The following is a 22,750-nucleotide window of genomic DNA, read 5'->3' as shown; positions in this document are numbered from 1 at the left end:
CAACACGCAGATGAAAGGTTTTTTGTTTTTTGTTTTTGGAGGGCAGGGGGTGTTTTTCTCCACACTCTTATTTAAATTGGGTGAGCTTTGTATAATGTTGCGACTTAGCCGTGGTTGGCTAATTGATAATGCAGCCCAAGAAATGTCAGGTTTGTGCAAGTACAGAAAAACACCACGCTTGTTGACTACTTTTCAATCAAAGCGACACGATTTTTTCTAATGGTAACTAAATTGTCATTAATGTTTCTCTTGGGCCTGGGTCTGCCCTACTTTAAAATCGTTGTCAGCGGTGAGCTCAGTCTTGCTTGTTGAAGGCGTTTATGCAAATCGTCAGTTTCACAAAAGCAGGATCAAGCCAATCGCAAAGGCGTAGGAGGCTGTATGGGACCACACTATCGGTTCTCCAACCCCTCCAATCTCATCTTGCGTGGCCCGGTTTTCACGGCGGAGCGGCAGATTTACCATATCCCAATCAAAAGGAGAAGGGAAGAAGACTTGAACGATCCTGAGCGGCAGCTTCCTCAATGCCGACCAAAGTCTGTGTATCCATGACAACGCCAAGACCCACTCTTAACTGCTGACTCCTCTCATTCAGCGCTGAGTGCTGAGGGAGGAAGTGGAGATAAGAAGCGATTAAATTCAATTTGCGCTAACGGCTGCTTGCCCCTCATGTAAATGGGATAAGTAGGTTACACAGGCAAGTACTGTAGATCGTTGGGGTGGGGTGCAAGAATTATGTTATGTCATGCGCAAGTCTCCATTTGCTCTCTTGTGATTGGTTGCCATCTCCTGCTAGAAGTGTGTTCACTATCCAATCTTCGTGAAGGAGGAAAATTGTTCTTTTTCCCACTGGACTCAATGTATTGGCTGCTCTGTCCCAAAAATAACGACAACAAAAAAAAAGAAAAGAAAAATGGAACTACCGGCGTCGATTCTCCCCCTCTGCGTGTTGACTCGGAGCCAAAAGCCATGTTGCAGACATGGCCTGCTGTGAATGTCAACACAGTGTTTTAAACGCTCGAGTAGATTCAATGCCAACAACAAGCTGGTGCTGACTCCTTTTTGAACGTTGTTATCGAAGAGGAAAGGAGCAGGTGCGTTCGTGCCTGGACTCGTATCGTGTTGGCTCACCTCAAATCAATGTCTCTTTGCTGGGTCTTGTTAGTTAGCTACAAAAGACCTCTGACATTCACTCTGACCTTGCTGTCACATTGAGTCCACTTCTGCCACTTGCGGTCACCAAAACAGTGGGTTATGATGCAGTTGCAAAGTTGGTCTGCGGACATACTTGCTTCGAGGTTCACAGTCGGCTTTGTTAAATAAATGCCTTCTCCCCAAAATTCCATTCAAACACTCATAGTCTCTGATTGCTGCTGGGCGGTTTTTCAATTATTGTTAGTATATTTTTGGCTCTGGATGGCCCCCACCCTTTTTTTTAGCAACTTCCATAGTTCAAAGCATGTCTTAATGGATGTTCTGTGCTTGCACAAACAACATGGCTGTGAACAAAGAAATGTTTTTGCTGCCGCACCTTTTTATCTGGTGTCCTTGAAGATAACTTTCTTTTCCTCGTCTGTTTTTTGTCAGTAGCCCAGAATATCTTTGTACCTTATCCCAGCCTAAAAGAAAATTGAATCTTACGAACATATCGATTGTCTTTAGTCCCAGCCTTGTACCTATGCCTTAACGTTTCCATAAAAGGAGCTCTCCATTTGCCACCCAACTCTGCAGCCGAGAGCTATGAATTTGTAATACATGGCCAAAATGAGCATTTTGCGTACATGTTATATTTGTATTATTTCCACAATAATAATAATAAAATGTTATACGTGCCCTCTTTTTGACTTTGGGCGTATGTCCCGCTAAAATAAAGGCCTCTGTTTAGTGAGATTGCTCACTCTGGTGGCAACAATTTTCCAAAAAATGGTCTACAAGAGTTTAATTTCCGCTATGAAAAGGACACCATGAGCAGCATCACTTTTGCAAACCGTACTCGTCCTTATGACCTGAGACGCGCACGGTGGAAGGTAATCGCTGAGCTGCTCACACTGACATTTTCCTCCAAAGGCGTTGTTCCCTTTTATATGTTGAAAAGCAGTGATTTATCACTGTTAGATACTTTTGACTCGAGGTACATGCTTCTAAGCTGCAAATATTTGACCAAAGTTGCTTTCGACCATCTGATCAGTTCTACCCTGGGGAGGAGATTGAAAGTGTTCAAATTGACGATGTTCAGCAAGCAGACATGGAGGCATCCAGCGTGATGCCTCTTTTGCAATGTTAAATTACATTTCATGTTTAAATGTTGAATACATGTAAAATGTAGATTTTTGCATGCTTTGCCTTGAGAGCTATTTTACACTTCCTGTATCATCACATTATCTGCAAAGAAAAAAATATTGTTGTTTTTCGAATATGCCATTGTCGTGCTTGTTTGATTTTTTTTTTTTAATTTCTGTGAAATCAAAAACATTGATCTAAATCTAAAATATTGCCTAAATATAAAATGTTTGAAAATTTTCTATTTTGCAGGTAGAAGAGGTGGTAGATGTCGGCACCTTTGCCGCAGAAGACATTCACATCCCCAGCATTTACGTCCACAGGGTTGTCCAGGGAGGCAGTTACGAAAAAAGGATTGAGGTAAAAAAATAAAAAAATAATAATAATCATAAAAATGGGTTGGAACAAAGTGCGTAGCAAATGCATTTGGGTGATGTCAATTATGTCCGGTTGAAATTTTTCCAACCCGGCATTACAGTTCCTTGAACCTTGCGGTTTAAATGTTGTCATTTCATATCCAGACACATCACTTAAACAACCTTTTGACTGTTTCCAGAAACGCACAGTAAAGAAACCCCAAGAAGAGAAGCCCAAACCAAAGAAGGATTCCGATATTGTCCGGGAAAGGATCATTCGTCGAGCAGCTTTAGAGTTTGAAGATGGGATGTACGGTATCCTTTGTTTCTGAGATTACCCGACAGTCAACCGGTTTTTGCACCGCGTCATTGTTGCCGTCACTCCTCCTCATTCAAATGGAAGCCATGGGAAGCTCTGCACCAGCTCTGTAATGAATTATCCACCCGTTGCACAACGGTACCAATTTATTTATTTCATTATTTATGTTGAGCGGTGTGGAATTTAATCAACGGGCCATGCAGAGCTTACGATGGGGAACAGGGAAGGGTCCACATTAGAGAGAGTGTTTGTTATATGTCACTGCGAGTGAACATTCAATGACCACCTTTTAAATTGATAAGTTTCTCAATCTGATCCTTAAACAAAACGTTGACCAGCTAACCTCGGGATCGGTATCCCAATGTTGGCCAGCAATTTCATTAAGCCAGACATCACTGTGCACCTGCAAAGCGAAAATGGAATTTTAGGACTGGTAAGTTTTTCATTTTTAGCATTTCATATTTTGCTGCTCTGTGCAGAGGGGGGGGGGAAGAAAGCCATGAGGGGCCATTCTTCGGTGGGCCCCTCAATAATAATATTTTCAATTTGTTATGCGACACATTGTGGTGGCTAGACTAAATTTCTTCATTTGTATGTGGGAAAATCATTATTGACTGAGTGAGCCCAGAGAAAAGAATTCTGCTGCAGAGATGGAATAAATTGCAATCATTTTTTGACAGGCGAGTGTAGGCGTCCATGGCAATGCCTTATTTGTCAAAACGTCTTAATTATGTGTGCCAGCTTTGAACAAGTGATGCACTAAGCTCTCCCCCTCAAAAAATCAAAGTCTCGTTGAGTGAGAGAAATGCGATTGTCTCCAACCGTTCGGAGTCACTCTGTGTGTACACGTGAAGCAAATCCCAGTAAACCACATTTTGTTTTTAAATCTTTGCAGGGTCCGTACCCCACTGACGCCGAAGTGGATGCAGACCTGATTAACGCAGGTCAGGCCAATCGATATGCGCTCATGCTGAATTGAAGTCTTCAAAATGAAGCTTGTACACAAGCCTAAGAACATGAATACAAATTGATTTCATTGGTTATTTTTGCGCATTACCATTCAACATGTATTCATTTACTGGAGTTGAGAGTTGTTTCAATGTTCTGCAGGAAAGGAGACCGTCACAGTGCTTCCCGGAGCTGCCTATTTCTCCAGCGATGAGTCATTTGCCATGATCCGAGGGTAACACTCAAAAAGTTCTGCGAATCTGATATGCTTGGCCTATGAGAACGACACTTGCCGAAGTTAGACTTCGCGAATAAATTCAATGTTCTCTTCAAAGTATGTGTTTGAATCAGAGCCCATTTGATAAACGCCGAAGCGAGCTTCAACATCAATTAGTAACCCGGGGTATTTGCAAACAGCATTTCGAACAAATGCGACTGCACAGCAGCCTGGCCAATATTTCCAAACACCTTGGTTACCATTGATTTGTCAGCTGTCTGGTATTGCCCACCTGCACTCGCCAAAGTTGTGTACATGCGTGCGTGTGCATGCAAGAATGTGTGTGTGTGTGTGTGCGCACGCACACAGACACCCCGTGGAAATCCAATAATGCTCAGAAATAACCCTTTGCACTCGCACAAGCAACAACCACACAGTGAACCTCGCTTTTGGCCTTTTTGCAAGATTGCTGGAAGTTTGTGAGGAGTAACTAAAAGCGAGATTCATTTTTATTGCCCATCCGACAAAGTGTCGCCGTGTAGTCATCACTGCACCAACAACAGATTAAACCAGACTCCCAAAGTAAACATTGTGACCCTTTCAAGAACACATCGAGTACTTCAGTGATGCACAAAGCAATGCTAAAACTATAAGAAAAGATAACCTTTATTTGTCCCACACTGGGGAAATTTGCAGTCTACATCAGCAAAATGTGGGGTGGGGGGGTTGAAAAGAAAACTGCACTTGCACATACTGTATGCTTATTTTATATTTCATATTTCATTCTGTTTTCATTTAAATGTATTTTGTGCATGCAAATACTTGTGTTTTTTTCTTATGTTTTTCTACTTTCTTCCCTCCAAATGTTTGCTGCTGTAAATTGCAAATTTATCCATTGTGAAACAAATAAAGGTTTTCTTATCTTAAATTTTGAACAAACTCTGTATAGCAGGCTAAATAATGTCCTAATGAAGATTCAGGCTAAAACCCGTGTACCCTAAAACACCATCACATTCAAACCCGACTTGGATTTGTCCACATTTAAAAGGCAATGGGGAGATTTCACTTAGGATGCCAAAGATAACAAAGCTGTAAAAAAAAAAAAGAATCATCTTACTCCAGAGCCACGACTCAAAACGTTGACAGCCGTCTTCTGTTGGATGCGACTTTTCTCTTCAGGGGCCACATCAACCTGACAATGCTCGGAGCCATGCAAGTGTCAAAGTACGGAGACCTCGCCAACTGGATGATCCCAGTAAGATTGTTTTTCATCTTCCTTTTTTTTTTCCTTAGAACTGCCGCTCGTCTGGCAATCTTATTGTATGTCATTTTGTCGAATTGGCATCATTGCTGTATTAGGTGTCGCCTGTGAAGGATATTTCACATTTTTATGACTGCCTTGGGTCAAAATCATTGATACGTTAACACAAAACAAAAATGACCACAGAAGAGGGCTTTCAATGTTGATGAGAATCTGGATGCGATTCATGCATTTTTGCGAGTCACTGTGGCATCATTACCCACCCCCCTCCCTCAACCCGACCTCCCCTCAGAATCATCATGCCACCGCCAGTCTGATTTTCCTCCATGAACCAGGAAGTAGCCTCCAAAGAAATTTATGGAGCGGCACTTTATGAACGACCCCCCCACCCCCCCGCCTCCCAGTTAATCCTTTGTGGTGTTTTGCGCTCTCGTCAGTCGTAATGTATATATTTGGAAATGGTAATTGTAGTATTGCTGCAACAGTATATCTAATGGTGACACAGGAGGGGTGCTTTTGGCCACACCGAGGCTTTCCATTGACGGTGTGTGCATTCTAATCTTTCCCATTTACCAAATGTGTCAAGTGACAAAATCTCACATCCCCTCTGTGTTATTTCCACTCAGCCAGAAACAAGCGTGAATAGGCTGATTTTATAGAATCCCGCGTTTCTCTTCCTAAATGACAGGGCTATTTGAGGAAAAATTACATGTTCTTGGCAGTGCCGAGATGCTGCACAGGCTTCAAAGAAAGCATTTTTTTTGGGGGGGGGGGGCTATCTCTTATCTGATATGGTTTCTTGTTGTACCAGAGTACAATCGATTAGATTTTTCATCACCATTGTGTTCATTTTATGCACAGTGGTGTTCGCAAAACTATAGGCTGCTCATCGACTCCTACCCAGAACATGGCATTTGTTCTTCTATGCGGGTGAGCTCACGGGCGCTTACAGTGTAATGGCTGGGGGTGGGATTTGAGCAAGATGTTTGATTAGGTCAATTGGTCTCTGGACCAAGGCAGCCACAGACCTTCTAAATGATTACGAAGGTCAAGAACCCATTAAAAAAGTCTGTGCAGACTGTTGGAGAGGGGGGCGGGGCTGGACACAAACGCCCCCGGCACATGGTAGTTTTTCGCTTGACTGAAGTGTACACGTTGCTTCGGGCATTGCATTAATTTATAGATGCAGCTGTCATCATTGGCAAAGATGGGGACAGCAATTTCACAGGGTTGGTTTGTTTTCTGTTGAGCTCTCCAGTTCTGTTTTTTGGTTGTTACCATGTTGAATTATCTTGCCACTTGATTATGCTGGATTTCTACACAGCGGTTTTATTTGGCCATACCAAGTTACGGACTGCGCACTTAAACACCAGCGTCCTCACCTACGCCTCAATTCTCATTATCTCCCCTTTTTGAAAGCATGGATGAAGAGAATTACAACCCCCCCCTCCTCCGTCTCTCATAATGAAAATTATTCACCATCTAAAGATGGGTGCATAGCGTGAAATTGGAAATGTTTTAACGTAGGAGTCGGGGATTCGGCACTCTCGGCACGATTGCGATTTTGAACGCTTTCAATATGCAAATGCAGATAAACGTTTTCCGGTCGAGGGCTTTGAAATGATCAAGATTTTGTGTCATACGCTACTCCACGCCGGACTTTTGAATCTGAAACAGCTTGGGCATGCTGTCACAAGTATCTGTGAATTACAGTACACTGATTTGTAAAATGTAAATGCGTGGCTGTCATCAAGTTGTGAGTTTTGCGGAAGCACGTGTAGCTTGCTATAAATTCGCATAGGCTGTGAAATCACAAAGAACTCATAGGCCACATTGATTTGTGCTGTCTCGCCACTCACAAGCACTTACCGCTGACCAATAAGAGAAGAGAGCTATGTCATCTTGGTTAGTCTGTCACGTCTGTGATTGTATGAGTGGAAAAAGAACCATAAAAAGCCATTAACTGGTCATACCCCAAAAAGAGAACTATCGGTGTCAAATGTACCGTTCAGTCTAACCCCAATTTTTCTGAGGCTGCCACAAAATGGTAGCTTGCGCGATGGAGCTGCTTGAAAGATTACCTGTCATTTTTTTGGGCATTTTAATCGTGTGTGTGCTTTGTTCCATGCGGATGGCAGTAGAATTAACCGTGGCTCAGGTTGAAGCAAAATGGTTTGTTTACACAGCTCCGACTGGCTCCTAATCAAAAGCCATTGTATAACTCATTTGAATGCAGGAATCATTTGAAGTCGTGTAACACACAAACGCGCACACGCAGAAAAAGAAACGGAGCAAAACGTAAGCCTGGCTGAATCCCACCGGGATGCGTTAGAGGGTTCGTTTACCGGGATCGTCCCCCCTTTTCATCCAACGCTCGTCATTAGTCTTCCGCGGAAGCAAGACAGGCTGTAGCCTTTTTCTTGGTAATTAAATGGAGAGTCTTTCGGGTCGGACGCCGGAGATTGTCAGCCATTTTGAACGGGTGAGAAAGGTCGCGGTTTTGAACCCACAACCTCTGCACTGTGAGGTCGACGAGCTAACCACTGGCCCGTTGGGCCGCCTACCGTATTCTTAGTTTTTCAATTAGTAATTGTGTGAAGCTTCCTTTTAAATCAAGGCGACACCATTAGCGTTGTTTGACTTCTCCTTGAAACAGCCCTAAAAGGAAAAGCATAGCGGTGGATTAAAAAGACAAAAAACGGCAACAACAACAACAAAAACTTGGGGTGAGTGGTGACATCGATGTCATCTGCTCTCCGTCACTTGTCCTGATCGCCGCCATCCTAGCAGCACGTCAACATCAGATGTCTCTTGTAATTTGGGTTCGACGCCACAGATCCAGCCTCCCACATGATCTCTCGCTTTGAAAAAGACATTAAGCTGCTCACATTTTTTCCCTTAACACCAATTTAACTAGCACAAGCGGAGCTGCCCTCAGGCAAGGCTTGATTAAAAGAGCAGGCGAGTATGTGTATGAGTTTATGAGCATATGAAAAAAGAGACAAGAGACAACGGTTGGCTAAATAACTTCAAAATAAACATGGGCTTATCAAAACATGTTTGGAATGATAAACTAGTGCGGCCAGATATCTGATCATAAAGGTGAGATGTGTAATTGCATCAATAGCAGACTGCTCAGGAGTTGCAAAATCTACCAGGAAACCTTAGATACTGTACATCAGGGGTCACCAACTCCGGTCCGTGAGGGCCATTTCACAATCGCGGCCACTCTGGGTCAGCCAAACCCGTACAGGATTTGTGACTGTAAATATTGTAATGTTGAACATGAACAATTGGCCGTCCTCTTTGTTAATTGCGTTTTTCCAAGCAGATCAGGAAACAAAATTCTCTTCACACACGCCCACACCTCAGGTGAATCTTTCGGGATAATCTTTCAAAGACATCTGATAGTCGGTCCTTGGATGACTTGCATCAGAAGTGGGTGAAGTGCTCCCACTTGGTCCGTTTTTTTTTTGCCATGCGTGGATCTGCTTTGGTCATAGACACACAAACGTACGTACAGATCAAGATCAAATTGACGTGAAGTCTGCAGATCAGCAGATGCGAAGCTGACGATCCGAAAGAGCCGAATGTCAGTCGCCCCAGCAATGTATCGATCACGACAATAGCAGGCGCACTTAGGCAGACATTTGTCCTGACTCACAGATTAACGGCAGCTCAGGTCATTGTGATGAAGGAGTGCTCGCAGGTGTCTGGCTCACACTCATCATCACACAAGTCAGACTTGCTCGTATCAGGTCAGACGTGGTCATCCCGGAGGGCTTGTGCGCGCACTGGCGAGCTCTTTGAATGTCAGAATGTGCATTAGCATCGATCGTGTGGAAAAAGGACGCCCTTTCTAGCTAGAGTATCCTATTAAAAGAAACTGCGCATTAAATAAAAAGCAGAGGTGCGCACTTGACGAAAGTCGCAGGGCTTTATTGCCGTGTTTGAAGGTTAACGCGCAAAGTGGATCCTTCCTTTCATTAAAGTCATTTTGGGGACTCATTAACAGCTTTGTACTCGGTTGCTTCCAAAGATGTTGCGTGACGGTAGATTCATTTAAATCAGACTTACCCCTGCGCTCCTTTTCGCCGCCCTCGCACTGCGCTGGGTTGATATCTTTCCGACCCAGCTGGCCTTCCTGAAGGCACTCGGGATTCTTATAATGCACACCACTTTGTGCATACACACACACATATACACACACACACACACACACACACACATGCATACGCACACCCATCCATCCATCCATCCATCCATTTTCCGATCCGCTTTTCCTCACAAGGGTTGCGGGTGGTGCTGGAGCCTATCCCAGCTGTCGTCGGGCAGTAGGCGGGGGGGACACCCTGAACCGGTTGCCAGCCAATCGCAGGGCACACAGAGATAAACAACCATCCACCCTCACACCCTAGGGACAATTTTGAGTGATCAATCAGTCTTTCATGCATGTTTTTGGAATGTGGGAGGAAACCGGATTACCCGGAGAAAACCCACACAAACACCACACAAGCTGGAATTGAACCCAGTATCTCTGCACTGTGAGGTCGAGGCACTCACCACTGGACCAGAAGCTTTCTTTCACTGGAGACACCGAGGCACTTAAAAAAATGTGTTACCCAACTGAAAGCCGAGATGAGGTTTCAGATTTATTTCATTTCAAGTCACATTGTCTGCTCTCACTTAGTCATTTGTTGATCTGATACTTTATAGCTCTATAAATTCGGAAAGTGCATTGAAGCTGCCGAAGTGGCTTTTGGTGCCTTTAAATCCTTTCAAATGCACAACAATTCTGACAAACATGCGTTTGGGGATTAGCTGGGAGTAACTCATTAAATGCTTTCAATTTTCTTTATCCGTCCATCATATTGTTTTGCAACAGTAGAGAGCCAAAGTAAATATGCCCCTTTTGCAAACATATTTTAAATATTCAAGAGTTGAGGTCACAAAAGACTCTCCGAAACAATAATTGGGAAAAAAAACATCATATGAACAATTTACGGTCTCAAAAAAGGAATTACATCTCGGAAAAATAAAAATGTCTACTGAGTTGATTGTCTCATGGTGCATGCGCACTCCAAAACTATTTCATTTTTTTTAAGCACCTTTTGATTTAATGACAGCCTTCAGTGTTCCGTGTAGGAGTCATATCAGCATGGCACATCGTGACTTGGCTATGGTTGCCCGCTCTTCCTGGCAAAAGCTCTCCAAACGTATCAGATTGCCGGGATGTAGCCCGTGGACAGCCCTCACCTCATAGATTTTTCTTTGGATTGAGTTCTGTGCTTTGGCTCTACCCATTGCAAACTTAACTTCCAAAATCTTCCTGAAATCATTCATTTTGTTGGTTTGAATGAATGCTTGGTGACATTGTACCAGTTTTACACTTTCAGTGTAACAGTAGTGAAGGTTTTATGCCCCACTTGACTCGTTTTGTAATCTTGTCAGATCTGGAGTGCTTTTGCAAGGAAGGTCAGGCAAATATGGCCAGCGGAAAATACCAAAGATGCGGCAGCGGTATTTTAACTTTCTACAGCCACGATAGCAATACGAGTGTAACTTTGAGCGTTTTTGCCCATTTTTCTTCCATTCACTGGTGTCCCCCTCGGACAGATGGCTATGCTCTCGTTTTCTCAGTGCTTGACATGGCTTCAGCTGACATTTCTGCCAAAATACAAAAATGTCATTTCACATCGGAGACAAGTTAAACGTCTTCACAGCTGCAGGCTGTCCAGTTCAGATAACGTGCAAGGGAACATGACAACTGTTTTGTTACTGGCTAGACCTTATATTTAATGTCGGATTTAAGTTTTGGTTAATCATAAATCATAATCATAACTTTTTTCCAAAGTATTTCTGTGTAGCACGGTAAAATGTTGTCATTGTTTCCATTTAAAAAAAGAAAAAATGATTAGAATCAAATACTGGAAAAGTATGAACACTACATTCCAATGCGATTTTACAATTTTAACAGTAAGTGCAACAAATAAGTCCAATAAATCAAATTTCTTCACAAGAAAATTTTGTAAGTAGACGCATTTTCCATGTAAATGCCCTAATCCGTTCCAAGCACCCCAAAATTCAGACATAACTGTTTTCTAAAGCATCAAAATGCATCAAAATATGTAATAAATACATGTTATAATTAGATTGTTGCACAATAAATGAAAGTTTTGCATAATGTAAAAGAGAACAATAAATAAATGACGGTCATTTACGGTAACTTTTAACTGCGTCCTCATCGTTTTTTTTTTTTTTTTGCCATCTTCAGTTCATGTTCTCTCTCAGAAGTGGTTTTTGCCTGGCGTTTTTTAAAGAACTGATCCAAGGACATTTGCTTTTGTCGGCTTTTAACAATCCTTTGAAAATGTTCAAGGCAAACATCAGCATAGTGAGGGATCGCCCGACTGGTGAACACTTTTTCTGGGCGGTGCACATTTATGTAAAACGGAACACCTCATGGCCCGTGTGGCGAATGACGAGGATGCTGCACAGACGCATTTCTATCTCTCTACACACATGGACGCATACAGTAGAAGTGCTTCTTAGCCAATGGGATGCCAGGATGATCCTCGGGAATAGCCAATGGCAGAGAGCAGCTTCAAGTATGTTGCGTTCAGGAAACTCGGAGGTGCGAGTAGCCGCCCATACTGTATTTTTACCTTTCGTATCTTGAAATTTCTTTCGTACCGGGTAGCAATAATTTCCTGTTGAGGCGTTTCAAAACTTGATCATTTCGTATGAACATTCGTTCATAGGTAGAGGTAACGCACAATAGATTGTTCTCGGCACGTTTTTATTCCAATGTCCCATTCCAAATGTATTGCTTTTATCATGAATATTTATCTTTGCCATTTCAGGGTAAGATGGTGAAGGGAATGGGTGGAGCCATGGATTTGGTGGCCAGCGCCGGAACAAAAGTGGTGGTCACCATGGAGCACTCAGCAAAGGTTTGTATCATTGGAGTGTACCGTATGTATGTGTGCATTCCCTCATTTTTCTTTGTGCCCCCGTGTCTACTTCCTGCACTAATGACCGTGAGTGTTCTGACTGATTAATGGTGATTCTCCTAATGGTTTGCTTAATGGCTCTTAAGCAGAAAAGGGTCAGCGTGCATACCAGTTTGCTGCTCGTTTGTCTTTAGCTAATTCAAACACGAGTCGAGAATTGGAGTCAAGAGCTGATTAGTCAGAGTGCTACACTTTTAACTTTGGCTTCATGTAAATTGGAAAGTAAGAGCAGCAAAAACATGCACAAACTCGCTCAGCCGGGACAATCGGAGCATGTCTGGCGCCCAGCTACCGTCCAGATGGTACAGCAGGTGAACGCAAACTCGCCGCCCTGAAGGGTGTTGTCATTCATGATGGAGAACGTGTGTAATGTGTGTGTTGTGCAGCGACATGGGAGCCGCTCTCACTTTGAGATGAATGATGGGTATACTGAGAGGTCTTAATGGCTGACTTTGAGTTCTATCTTTAGACCGAGGCTCTCTTTGTAATGTTGTGCTGTTTTCATTTAGGGAGGTAAACACAAGATATTGGACGAGTGCCTTCTGCCGCTGACAGGGAAGCAGTGTGTGGACAGGATCATCACAGAGAAGGTTTGTATTTGTTTAGTTAACATACACATTGAAGGAAAAAAAAAACCTTCCGGCCATAGATGTAGAGTTCTCTAATTTACTGAGATCAATTTTTGACTTATTGCAGCGTTACCACCTAAAAAAAATGCTTGGCTTTGCTAGTACCCCCATCATGACTCACATTAAAGCATAGTTGACCTACGTTTTCATCAAAAATACGATAGATTTTGTCCCTAAAATGTATTTTTAATGGCAGCCCTGTGGGCGAGTGGTTCACGCGTCAACCTCACAGTGCAGAGGTTGTGGGTTCGATCTCAGCTCCTTCCTGTGTGGAGTTTGCATGTTCTCCCCGTGCCTGCGTGGGTTTTCTCCGGGAACTCCGGTTTCCTCTCACATTCCAAAAATATACATGGCAGGCTGATTGAACACTCTAAATTGACCCTGGGTGTGAGTGTGAACATGGATTCTTGTTCATCTCTGTGTGCCCGGCGATTGGCTGGCAACCGATTCAGGGTGTCCCCCGCCTACCACCCGACGATGGCTGGGATAGGCTCCAGCATGCCCCGTGACCCTTGTGAGGATAAAGCGGTTCAGAAAATGGATGGATGGATGTATATTTAATGCTTTAAAGGCATTGTAATACTATGTGGTTTGAAAATTCCTACAGCCCATAAATATTGGAACAGTGCATATTTGGAAGTGTTAACGTAGCAGCCTACCAGGAAGTAAAAAGTGAGGCTTTTTTTTTTTCACCGCTTTCGACAAAAAGTAAACCATACCTCGACACGTGTCTGTCATTGTTGCAAAAGAAAGCCCGGAGGAGTTTTCTCATTTAAAGAAAGATGAAGCGGATGAGACAAGATCATCTTTCATTGTTGATCAATGCACCGTATTTCTTCATGCCGTTACATATAAATGAGTCTGCAGAATAGCAGGAAATCGCTTAGCTCCCCCCCCGAACGCTTCCTGATGTCACAGTTATGGCTCTCTTGAAGAGAATAAAAATATATATATATATATTAGAAGTGACTTACGTTGGCAGCAGACGTCCTACAGCTGCGCAGCGGCGCCCAGCAATGCCCCATTCTGTGCTTCCCGTCACCGCATACACAATGAACGAGGTTCATTAAAAGCCACTTGTGAGATTTGCTGTGGTAATAGGCAACAAACTGAGAAAGATGCTCGGTGCAGGGTATTTTTCTGGAGAAAAAAAAAACGTTCCTACTCTTATCAACTTGATTGGGGGTTGCACTGTAAATGTGTTATCCATGCAAGTAAGGCTTGATCACCTTGTGCATCAGAGCATCTTCTCAGATGCATAATAACATCGTAACATCATTACCCGTTGGTAATAAGCGAATGTTGCGACACACACACACACACACACACACACACACACACACACACACACACACACACACACACACACACACACACACACACACACACACTCACACACACACATATAAAAACAAGTTGAATGATTACTGTGATGCCCCAGGGGTGGACCGATATGACTTTGATTCAATTTAGTACCAATTAGTGTCTTTCGAGGCTTATTATTGATTTTGTTTTTGTTTTTTCCTTTTCACACCGAGGCGCGGCTTGTCTTATTATGTCATTTCTTGAAGCCCTTCTCACTGTCTTGAAACCGCTGCCTGGCATGTTGTTTCTCCGGCTAGAATATGACTGCATGCATATTATCGTCCTATTTAGTGTCACCGAGCCAAACATGTCAGACACACGGGCTTTAAATGTGATGCGAGGGTTTGAGGAGCTTTCAAACCTCCGACTCCCTGAAATCAATTTTTTTTCCCCCCCATGGTGTCTTTAGTTAAAATAGTACTGCTGCAGAATATAGAATTTCCTGAAATTGAGGTTAAGGGTATATATATATATTTTTTGCCTCTTAATAATGAGACGCAACTTGTACAGAATGGAAGGAATCAAAAAGTGCCAGTATTTTTGTTTGTTGAATTTATTCGCGAGCCAGATGCTTTCCTGCTGTCCTGAAGTCACACCTTTTGCTGAGGTCACCTGTCACGGTGCCTCCTACACACCAAATGCTCGTGTCGTGCAATGTTTCTCAACCTGTATTGGGCCGAGGCGCATATTTGAAATGAGAAAAATCGTATGCAAGATAACTGAACAAACAAGGTCACACAAAGTAGTGTATATTTCATGGAATAAAGTCTCAATTTTCTCACAGATATACTTATGTAGGCCTGTTTTTAGATGTTCACAAAACTATTATTCTGTCTTGTGAATGGCAACAGGTGGATAAACAGCGGAGTTGTACCTTCTGCCATCATGTGGAAGGCCATTTAATTGTTCTGCCTTTCACTTTATGTCACTGGTATAGATGGATGAAAACACATACATTATTTTGAATGCCAATAAGTTAATTTTTAAAAATCGGACTAATTGAGGCACTTCCTGATCCTTCATGGCACAGTGGGTGGGGGGATCACGGGTATCATGTACTAAACAGAATTAAATATTTTCTTGTAAACATGTATTCATGTGTATTACATAGCAAATGTCATTCCAGCCAAATAATGGCACCGCATGTTGATTTCTCGAAGATAAACGTTGATAAAAACTGACCAGATGCTGGTCAAAGTTCGACAGCGTTTCATCACTTTCGCTCTTTCTGCTAGACTAAGGAGATCAATTATTGCACAAGATTTCCCAGTGAGACGTTTTTCGGTCCAGAAAGGTGAAAGAGGTCCAGAAAGGTGAAATCTCTTTCTTCTGCCCCTGCCAGCATGGTGCCGCCCCCATCATTGCCTTCCGTATTTCATCTCCTGCTGCTTTTCTCGATCTCTCAGACCACGTCAGAAATTCCCTCTGTGCGTCTTTTGCCACAGTAGAATGTCTTAAGGTCAAACACCATCTGTTCTAGTTTGTTCCGATTTGGCCCGTTTTCCCCCATTTGAAGTAATGAAAACATATCTAATTCATCTTTAACGGCCTTAACAGCCATATAAGAGTAAAAACAACTTTTTCCACTGTTAATAATCCATCCATCCATTTTTTGAACCGCTTGATCCTCACTAGGGTCGCGGGAGGTGCTGGAGCCTATCGCAGGCGTCTTTGGGCAGTAGGTGGGGGACACCCTGAATCGGTTGCCAGGCAATCGCAGGGCACACAGAGACGAACAGCCATCCACGCCCACACTCGCACCTAGGGACAACTTAGAGCGTCCAACCAGCCTGCCACGCATGTTTTTGTAATGTGGGAGGTAACCGGAGTACCCGGAGAAAACCCACGGGGCGGCCCGGGGAGAACATGCAAACTCCACACAGGAAGGCCGGAGCTGGAATTGAACCCGGTACCTCTGCACTGTGAGGTCGACCCGCTAACCACTCGTCCACCGGGCCGCCCATTAGCGACAATAATAACACATTATTATTAACAATATCAATAACAAGAGCAATAATAATAATCGTAATAACATAAGAAGAAGAAGAGGCGGCATGGTGAGGCACTGGTTTGCATATCCGCCTCACGGTGTAGCGATGCAGGGTTCGATTCCGACTGATTCAAATGATCAGCTCATCGTGAAGCTCTGTAATATCCCGATACCGATTCTCACCCACAGTCAGAAGAGGCAACAGTAACTCCTCTAAGTCAGGTTAAATATTATACAGGTTATATTCTTCCTCCGGTAATAGTTTACAACCAAAGGTCCTGTGAGTCGAAAGAATGGTTTAAATCATTCCTGGCTGAGGGCAGACAAATGAAAAGATTGCAATGGTTTTGGCTTTTGACCTGAACGACCTCCGCCAACCTGTGTCTATCAATCAAATGAAGTTGAGTTCTTGCTGTGAACGGCGTGCATGCACGAGTTGCCCTTTTGCCATTGTGAGCTTGTGGAGGACATAATTTCCAACTCAAAAGCGTTCTTGGTTTGACACAGAAAAGTCATCCGTGCTAGTGTATGGAACCCCCCCCCCCCCCCCAAAAAAAACGAAAGTCAAGTAAATAACAGAGTTACGTGCTTGGAGGTAATTACCAGAGGAAACGGCTTGACCCCTATCAGCTGTAGGAAATGAAAGGCTATAAACACGGCAAATGATGCCTTTAATGAGCATCATAATCCTCGGGCTGTTTTTATTGTGTGCCGAGCTTCTCTTGAGTCCATCTCTGCTCCAACACAGACAGGAGAGAGAACGCTTTGTAAACGGAATGAATGTTGTACTTCCCTTGCACTCACGTGTCGTCCTGAAATGGGACCGGGCAACATATTATCTTTTGTGTTTGTTTCCCCGTTTGCCAATGTTGGATTTATTTCAGGGTTTGATTGATGTTCGATTTGCACCGCGTCGTTTAAGCCACAGCCGTTGTGATTTATTTTACCCCTCAAGGGGGGCAATTGGGGTACTTGCATCCTATCAAGGTGACCTTGATTGATGACACGTGCACACTCAAATCAAACGGCACAAATGAATACATTCAAGACCTACCTGCAAATCTAAACTACGATGAAAGGAGAAACAATTAAACATGGTGTAAATATGCTATCTCATCATCGTGTCCAAAATAACTCCAGGCGAGTAATGCAGTTATGATGTGCAGAGTACCTGCATTTCAATAATTCGGGGGGGGGGGGGAACTCAACTGGATGCAATGTTTTGATTTTTGCGTCGCGATTCACTTAAGTCCTGTAGCTGCTGGGCTGGTTCCTTGTAGATTTCCTCCCGTGCAATTTGGGCTTATTGGTTGTTTCATTTTGTTCCCTCGGGATAAGCGCGGCAATATTGGATATGTGGCACTTGAAATTGATCGGAAATTCTATATAGGCATCAGGCAGTGAATAGGAATTGGGCACTTGGGCTTGCAAAGTTAATACAACTTTGGTATATTACTGCGTGGGTTTTCTCCGGGTACTCCGGTTTCCTCCCACATTCCAAAAACATGCATGGCAGGTTAATGGCACACTCGATCTGAATTCATCAGGCCCATACTTCTCAAGACTGAGCAAAAGTTAAAACGGTGTCAAAGTCCCATCATTTTGAGTGCTCTATGTTCATGATTAATACATTTTTGATGCCCCCGTCATGTGTGAAAACACCCTTTTTTTTTTCTGCGACGACCGCTATTCAATGTTCCATAATGACTGAGAACCCTTGCGTCACATGAAGAAACGCATGTCGGTGCCCGTGTCTGTGTATCCTCCTACTCCCTATGCCGTTCCATCTGTCTTGCTATTTTGGAGTGAGATGTCAGCCTCCTGCCGCGCACGAATCTAATGAGCTGAACCGTGACGGGCTTTGTGTGGACGAGGCCTCGGCCTGTCACTCCCCGCTGGGAGGAAGCAACAGGATTCGGGTCACTTTGTCTTCTGCGCTCCTATTTGTGAAGTATCTTATGTGGCCTTCAAGTACGTCCTCCACGTGAGAATGTGTTTGAGATGGAGGCTTTGGGGGTTTTTTTTGGACTGTGATTTATCAGTCTTATGTTTGAAGATGTAGAAAAGTTCACTTTGTCAATAGCTGAATTCAAAAAGTGAATGTCACATATACAGTATATTCATTAAACACAAAGGAAATTGTGCATTTCCTACACAATTGTAAAAAAAAAAATCATTCTTGCTTTCTTTTTTTTTTTTTTTTTTCATTTGCTGTTAACTATTACCGTCAAAAGTGAAAAATGAAATATTTCACTTTGTGTCGAGCTGGAATTGAACCTCTGCACCGTGAGGTCGACGCCATAACCACTGGTCCACCGGGCCGGCCGCCCTACCAAATATCATTATTGATATTTTTAGTGGGCTAAGTGGAACTTTGAGTGTTTTTGCTCTCAAAAACGTGTGCTCAGAATTTGGTTTGTGCGTGTGAGTGCTCAACGCAGCTGCATCGGTGACGATTGCAGGCAACTCGTCGCGTCCATTTGATGATTCATGTTGTCCGCAATTAATTGCTTACCTCCTGCGTCACACTCAGTGGCACACACGCAAACACATACAAAAGCCGGAGTTTCTCAGCATGGCTGACCTGGAAGGTCTTATCTCCATCCTCGTGTGATCTGAATTCTTTTTCCAGAGCTTGAAGGCCCCCTTAACCATCGAATCCCCCCCCCCCCCCCACTCCCCTCCTGTTCTGCATCTTCAATTGCATCTACTAAACAAAAAGATATTTCATTTTTATCCTGCCTTGCCATGGTGTTTTTTTGGGGGGGGTAGTTTTCTCCATAACGCCTGCTTCTCTTCACTCAGGCCGTCTTTGATGTGGATAAGGCTAAAGGGCTGACTCTCATAGAAGTGTGGGAGGGAATCACTCCAGAAGACATCAAGGAGTGCACCGGTACCGACTTTGAGGTCAGTCCTTCAAAACATGATTAAATAGTCTCATGGATCATTTGACTAATCTGTTTTTTTTTAATTGACACTTTCTAGGTGTCCCCCAAACTGAGACCCATGCAGCAAATCTAGAAACGAATCCCTCTCTCTTCTAATATCCTCAATGAAGGCCAAAGTGATGTTGAAGTGATTCTCGGTAAGCTCGAGTTGAGCAATCGGCAAGAGTTCTTATCCAACGAGAAGCCTGCTGCTGTAAATTTGCGAGTGGCTTCAAAATTTAATCCCCCCAACTGTGGCCGTCCCTCCATCATAGAAGCCGGTTGCATCATCCATCAAAAGGCAAATAAACACCTTCCTCCCATAAGCTTCTCGGGAGAAAACCGATCTCAGTTTCACACATGAATGTTGAATACTTCACTTCTAGAACCTGTTTGAATTCTGTTGCGAACCAAAACGGCAGCGCTGACGATTGCAGTACAGAAACGTGTGATCACTTCAAAACAGTGAGTGCGTCCATGTTTATGGTTGGAGGAGCTACATGCCCTATTGCGCCCAATCTGCTTTATTTCATACCGTTTCTTTGCATTTCTTACTGATTAAGCTTTTTTAATTTAAACTTCAGTTTTACTTGACATCAGTATAATCGGTTGTTAACATTGCGAATCAACTCCCGCGGCCACCTTTTGCAGTACTACAATATTATTTTTCCGTTCTCGTTAGTCAAATACAACTCTTCTAGTGTTTATGGTGCAATAAATGTAATTCCCGGAGTCCTAGCTACTGTAGAATCAACTTGTTACTGAAAAAAAAAGTTTTAAAGCAATTTGTCAGGACCTCACACAGCATACGATGAATGAAATGTTCATGTAAACTCAAACTTGATCATGTCGACGTAAAACAGCGTTTTGTTATTTTTTTTTTACAAGACTACAAGACGAAACATGATGATGCCTTTGTTTGTTTGTTTTCTTATATTCATAAATCTGCTCTTCCCTGCAAGCAATAAAAGGCACTTTTGGTTGCTTTATGAAACAAATGTGTTGCTTTTTGGGTTTTTTTTTAAATTGAATGAGCTGATTTTTTTTTTTCCGGGTGTTCCTAATCGGCAGGTAAAGCAAACAGCTTCAGATCGGTGTCTTCTATAAATGGAATGGTGGGCTTGCGTTCACGTTCGCCATGCAATTACCTCACTCGAGTCGAGAGACGGTAACGTTACCTGAGGCCGGTTACGTAACTGTAAGAATTTTGCCCCGCGGGCGTATTTTGGGTTGAAGAAGATCAGCTGGGTTAGTCCTTCAAGCGGAAAATCGAAACGAAAAGTGACAGGGCCTGTGGCGGCCTGCTGTTGATGTTAATCCAGCAAGCCCCTACATAAATCAACGAGAGCCCCCTTTAGCCTGCACATTGTTAACCGAGTTAGCGCGGTGATGCTGGGAAACAAAGTGACACATTTAAAGGGTTAAAATGTCAGAACATCCTGAATGATTTTTTTTTTTTTTTGCGTAGGATGTTGGCATGTCTTGTGATACGCCAGTGCAATGAGGGTCAAAACAATTAATTACTTAAAATTATTGATGACAACGGGAAAACTGTTGACAAAGGAAATTTAATTTCTTATGCTGTATTACTGGTACATATGTCTCTGTCCTGACTGCCCAACACAGTTTTTTTTCTAATATACATTGTCCCGTTTTAAGTAATATTACACAAGAGGGGCAGACACAGAAAATTCCCACGTCCTCGGGGCGAGTTAAATCAAACCAAACATGGCTTTATGCGGTTTCAGGTTTCCTCCTCTTTCAGCCACCGTTGTCATCTCAATGAGCATCCAAAACCACTGCCCATGACGCATCTCATTAAAAGCCTAAAACAATATCAACAGTTTTCCTTGGGTCTTTGGGTGACCATGAGCTGCCAGAACGCATTTTGGAATTACCTCGCAGGAGACCCGGCTGGAAGTCGCTCAGCACATTATTGCAGCCTGTCACAATTTAGGTCGTGAACATTGGATGTTTTATGAGGCACATCATTTTTTTTATACTCGTCAAAGCCGGCGTTGATTTTTTCCGGATCATGTTTGTCTCTTATTTAATGAGGTTTAATGTAACCTTTAATTGTACATCTTGGACATGAGTCACTCGAATATGACTTCAAAGCGACACTCCTTTTAATATCCCCCGAGGGGGAATTTTACACACTGCATATAAAGTTCATCATATGGAATACACGTCCGAGGGACACATGCTTGCTCGGGATGTCAATGGGAATTTCTTCAGCAATTCCAAGGGTTTTTGCAATGTATTTTCTTATTTGATACACCTCTGGAGCCAAATGATATTTGTGAAACTACATCTACATAGGGCGGCCCGGTAGTCCAGTGGTTAGCATGTCGGCTTCACAGTGCAGAGGTACAGGGTTCGATTCCAGCTCCGGCCTCCCTGTGTGGAGTTTGCATGTTCTCCCCGGGCCTGCGTGCGTTTTCTCCGGGTGCTCCGGTTTCCTCCCACATTCCAAAAACATGCATGGCAGGCTGATTGAACACTCTAAATTGTCTATAGGTGTGAGTGTGAGCGTGGATGGTTGTTCGTCTTTGTGTGCCCTGTGATTGGCTGGCAACCAATTCAGGGTGTCCGCCGCCTACTGCCCGAAGACAGCTGGGATAGGCTCCAGCACCCCCCGCGACCCTAGTGAGGATCAAGCGGCTCAGAAGATGAATGAATGAATGAATACATCTACATAATCCAAAACAACTAATGACTAATGACACTGTACCTCTGTCTGTCAATAATAACAATATTGTACTGATTTATATGTATGTGCACCCTTCAAAGGAACCAGTCAAGGTGAAGGTGGCCATAATAAAAGACCTGTAAACAGTTCCCAAACAATTTTAATTTTCAGTGGCCATTTTTAAACATAATTTCTAACTTAAAATAGATTGTCTACATATACAATGCCCTCCAGAATGATTGGCACCCTCGATAATGTTAGCGTTTGGATGTGACCCCAAGGGTGTGACAGGCAGGTATTGTGGAAGCTAACACTTGGCGTCGTTTATTTAAGAGTATTCACAAAATCACTCAGGGAGGAGTCCACAAGGAAATGTCCGCACAAGGAACAAGAAGCTGCAGGAGCCGGCAACAGAGTCCACCGGTGTGGTGACGGCACGAACTTGCACTGGGTAATGTCTGTGAGTCAATTTATACCAGTCCAAACGAGCAGACAGGCAACAGGTGGGTGATGAGCTGATGAGTCTCAGGTGTGAGGTGTAGAGCACCCTGGCTGAGGAGGCTGCCTGGCTGGCCCCTCCCTAACAAATAAGATGTTTTAAAAGCCTTGAAGTAAATTCAATTAAGCATATTATCGTACTGAAAATTGTAGAAATGGTTCACCAGAACAGAATCAAGGATCTCTCAAGGCCAACCCAGTCCCCAGACCTCAACCCCATTGAAAACCTGCGGAGTAAGGTAAACTGGAGGGTGC

General features: G+C 43.3%; 1 protein-coding gene across 1 annotated transcript in view; it reads left to right on the top strand.

The window, feature by feature from the left end:
• oxct1a (3-oxoacid CoA transferase 1a) overlaps positions 1-20,303 on the top strand; it is a 32,625-nt gene extending 12,322 nt beyond the window's left edge. The window contains exons 8-17 of the mRNA XM_052068512.1: positions 2,533-2,640; positions 2,837-2,951; positions 3,294-3,388; positions 3,851-3,899; positions 4,066-4,138; positions 5,300-5,375; positions 12,245-12,334; positions 12,904-12,984; positions 19,184-19,285; positions 19,364-20,303. Coding sequence (XP_051924472.1) covers positions 2,533-2,640; positions 2,837-2,951; positions 3,294-3,388; positions 3,851-3,899; positions 4,066-4,138; positions 5,300-5,375; positions 12,245-12,334; positions 12,904-12,984; positions 19,184-19,285; positions 19,364-19,399 — 825 coding nt within the window. The 3' untranslated portion in view covers positions 19,400-20,303. The remainder of the gene's footprint in view (positions 1-2,532; positions 2,641-2,836; positions 2,952-3,293; positions 3,389-3,850; positions 3,900-4,065; positions 4,139-5,299; positions 5,376-12,244; positions 12,335-12,903; positions 12,985-19,183; positions 19,286-19,363) is intronic.
• Positions 20,304-22,750: the final 2,447 nt, after the last annotated feature.

The sequence above is a fragment of the Hippocampus zosterae genome, chromosome 6 (genome assembly GCF_025434085.1).
Source record: "Hippocampus zosterae strain Florida chromosome 6, ASM2543408v3, whole genome shotgun sequence".
Taxonomy (NCBI): domain Eukaryota; kingdom Metazoa; phylum Chordata; class Actinopteri; order Syngnathiformes; family Syngnathidae; genus Hippocampus; species Hippocampus zosterae.
The sequence above is the reverse complement of the archived record's forward strand: the minus strand, read 5'-3'. Positions and strand labels throughout refer to the sequence as shown.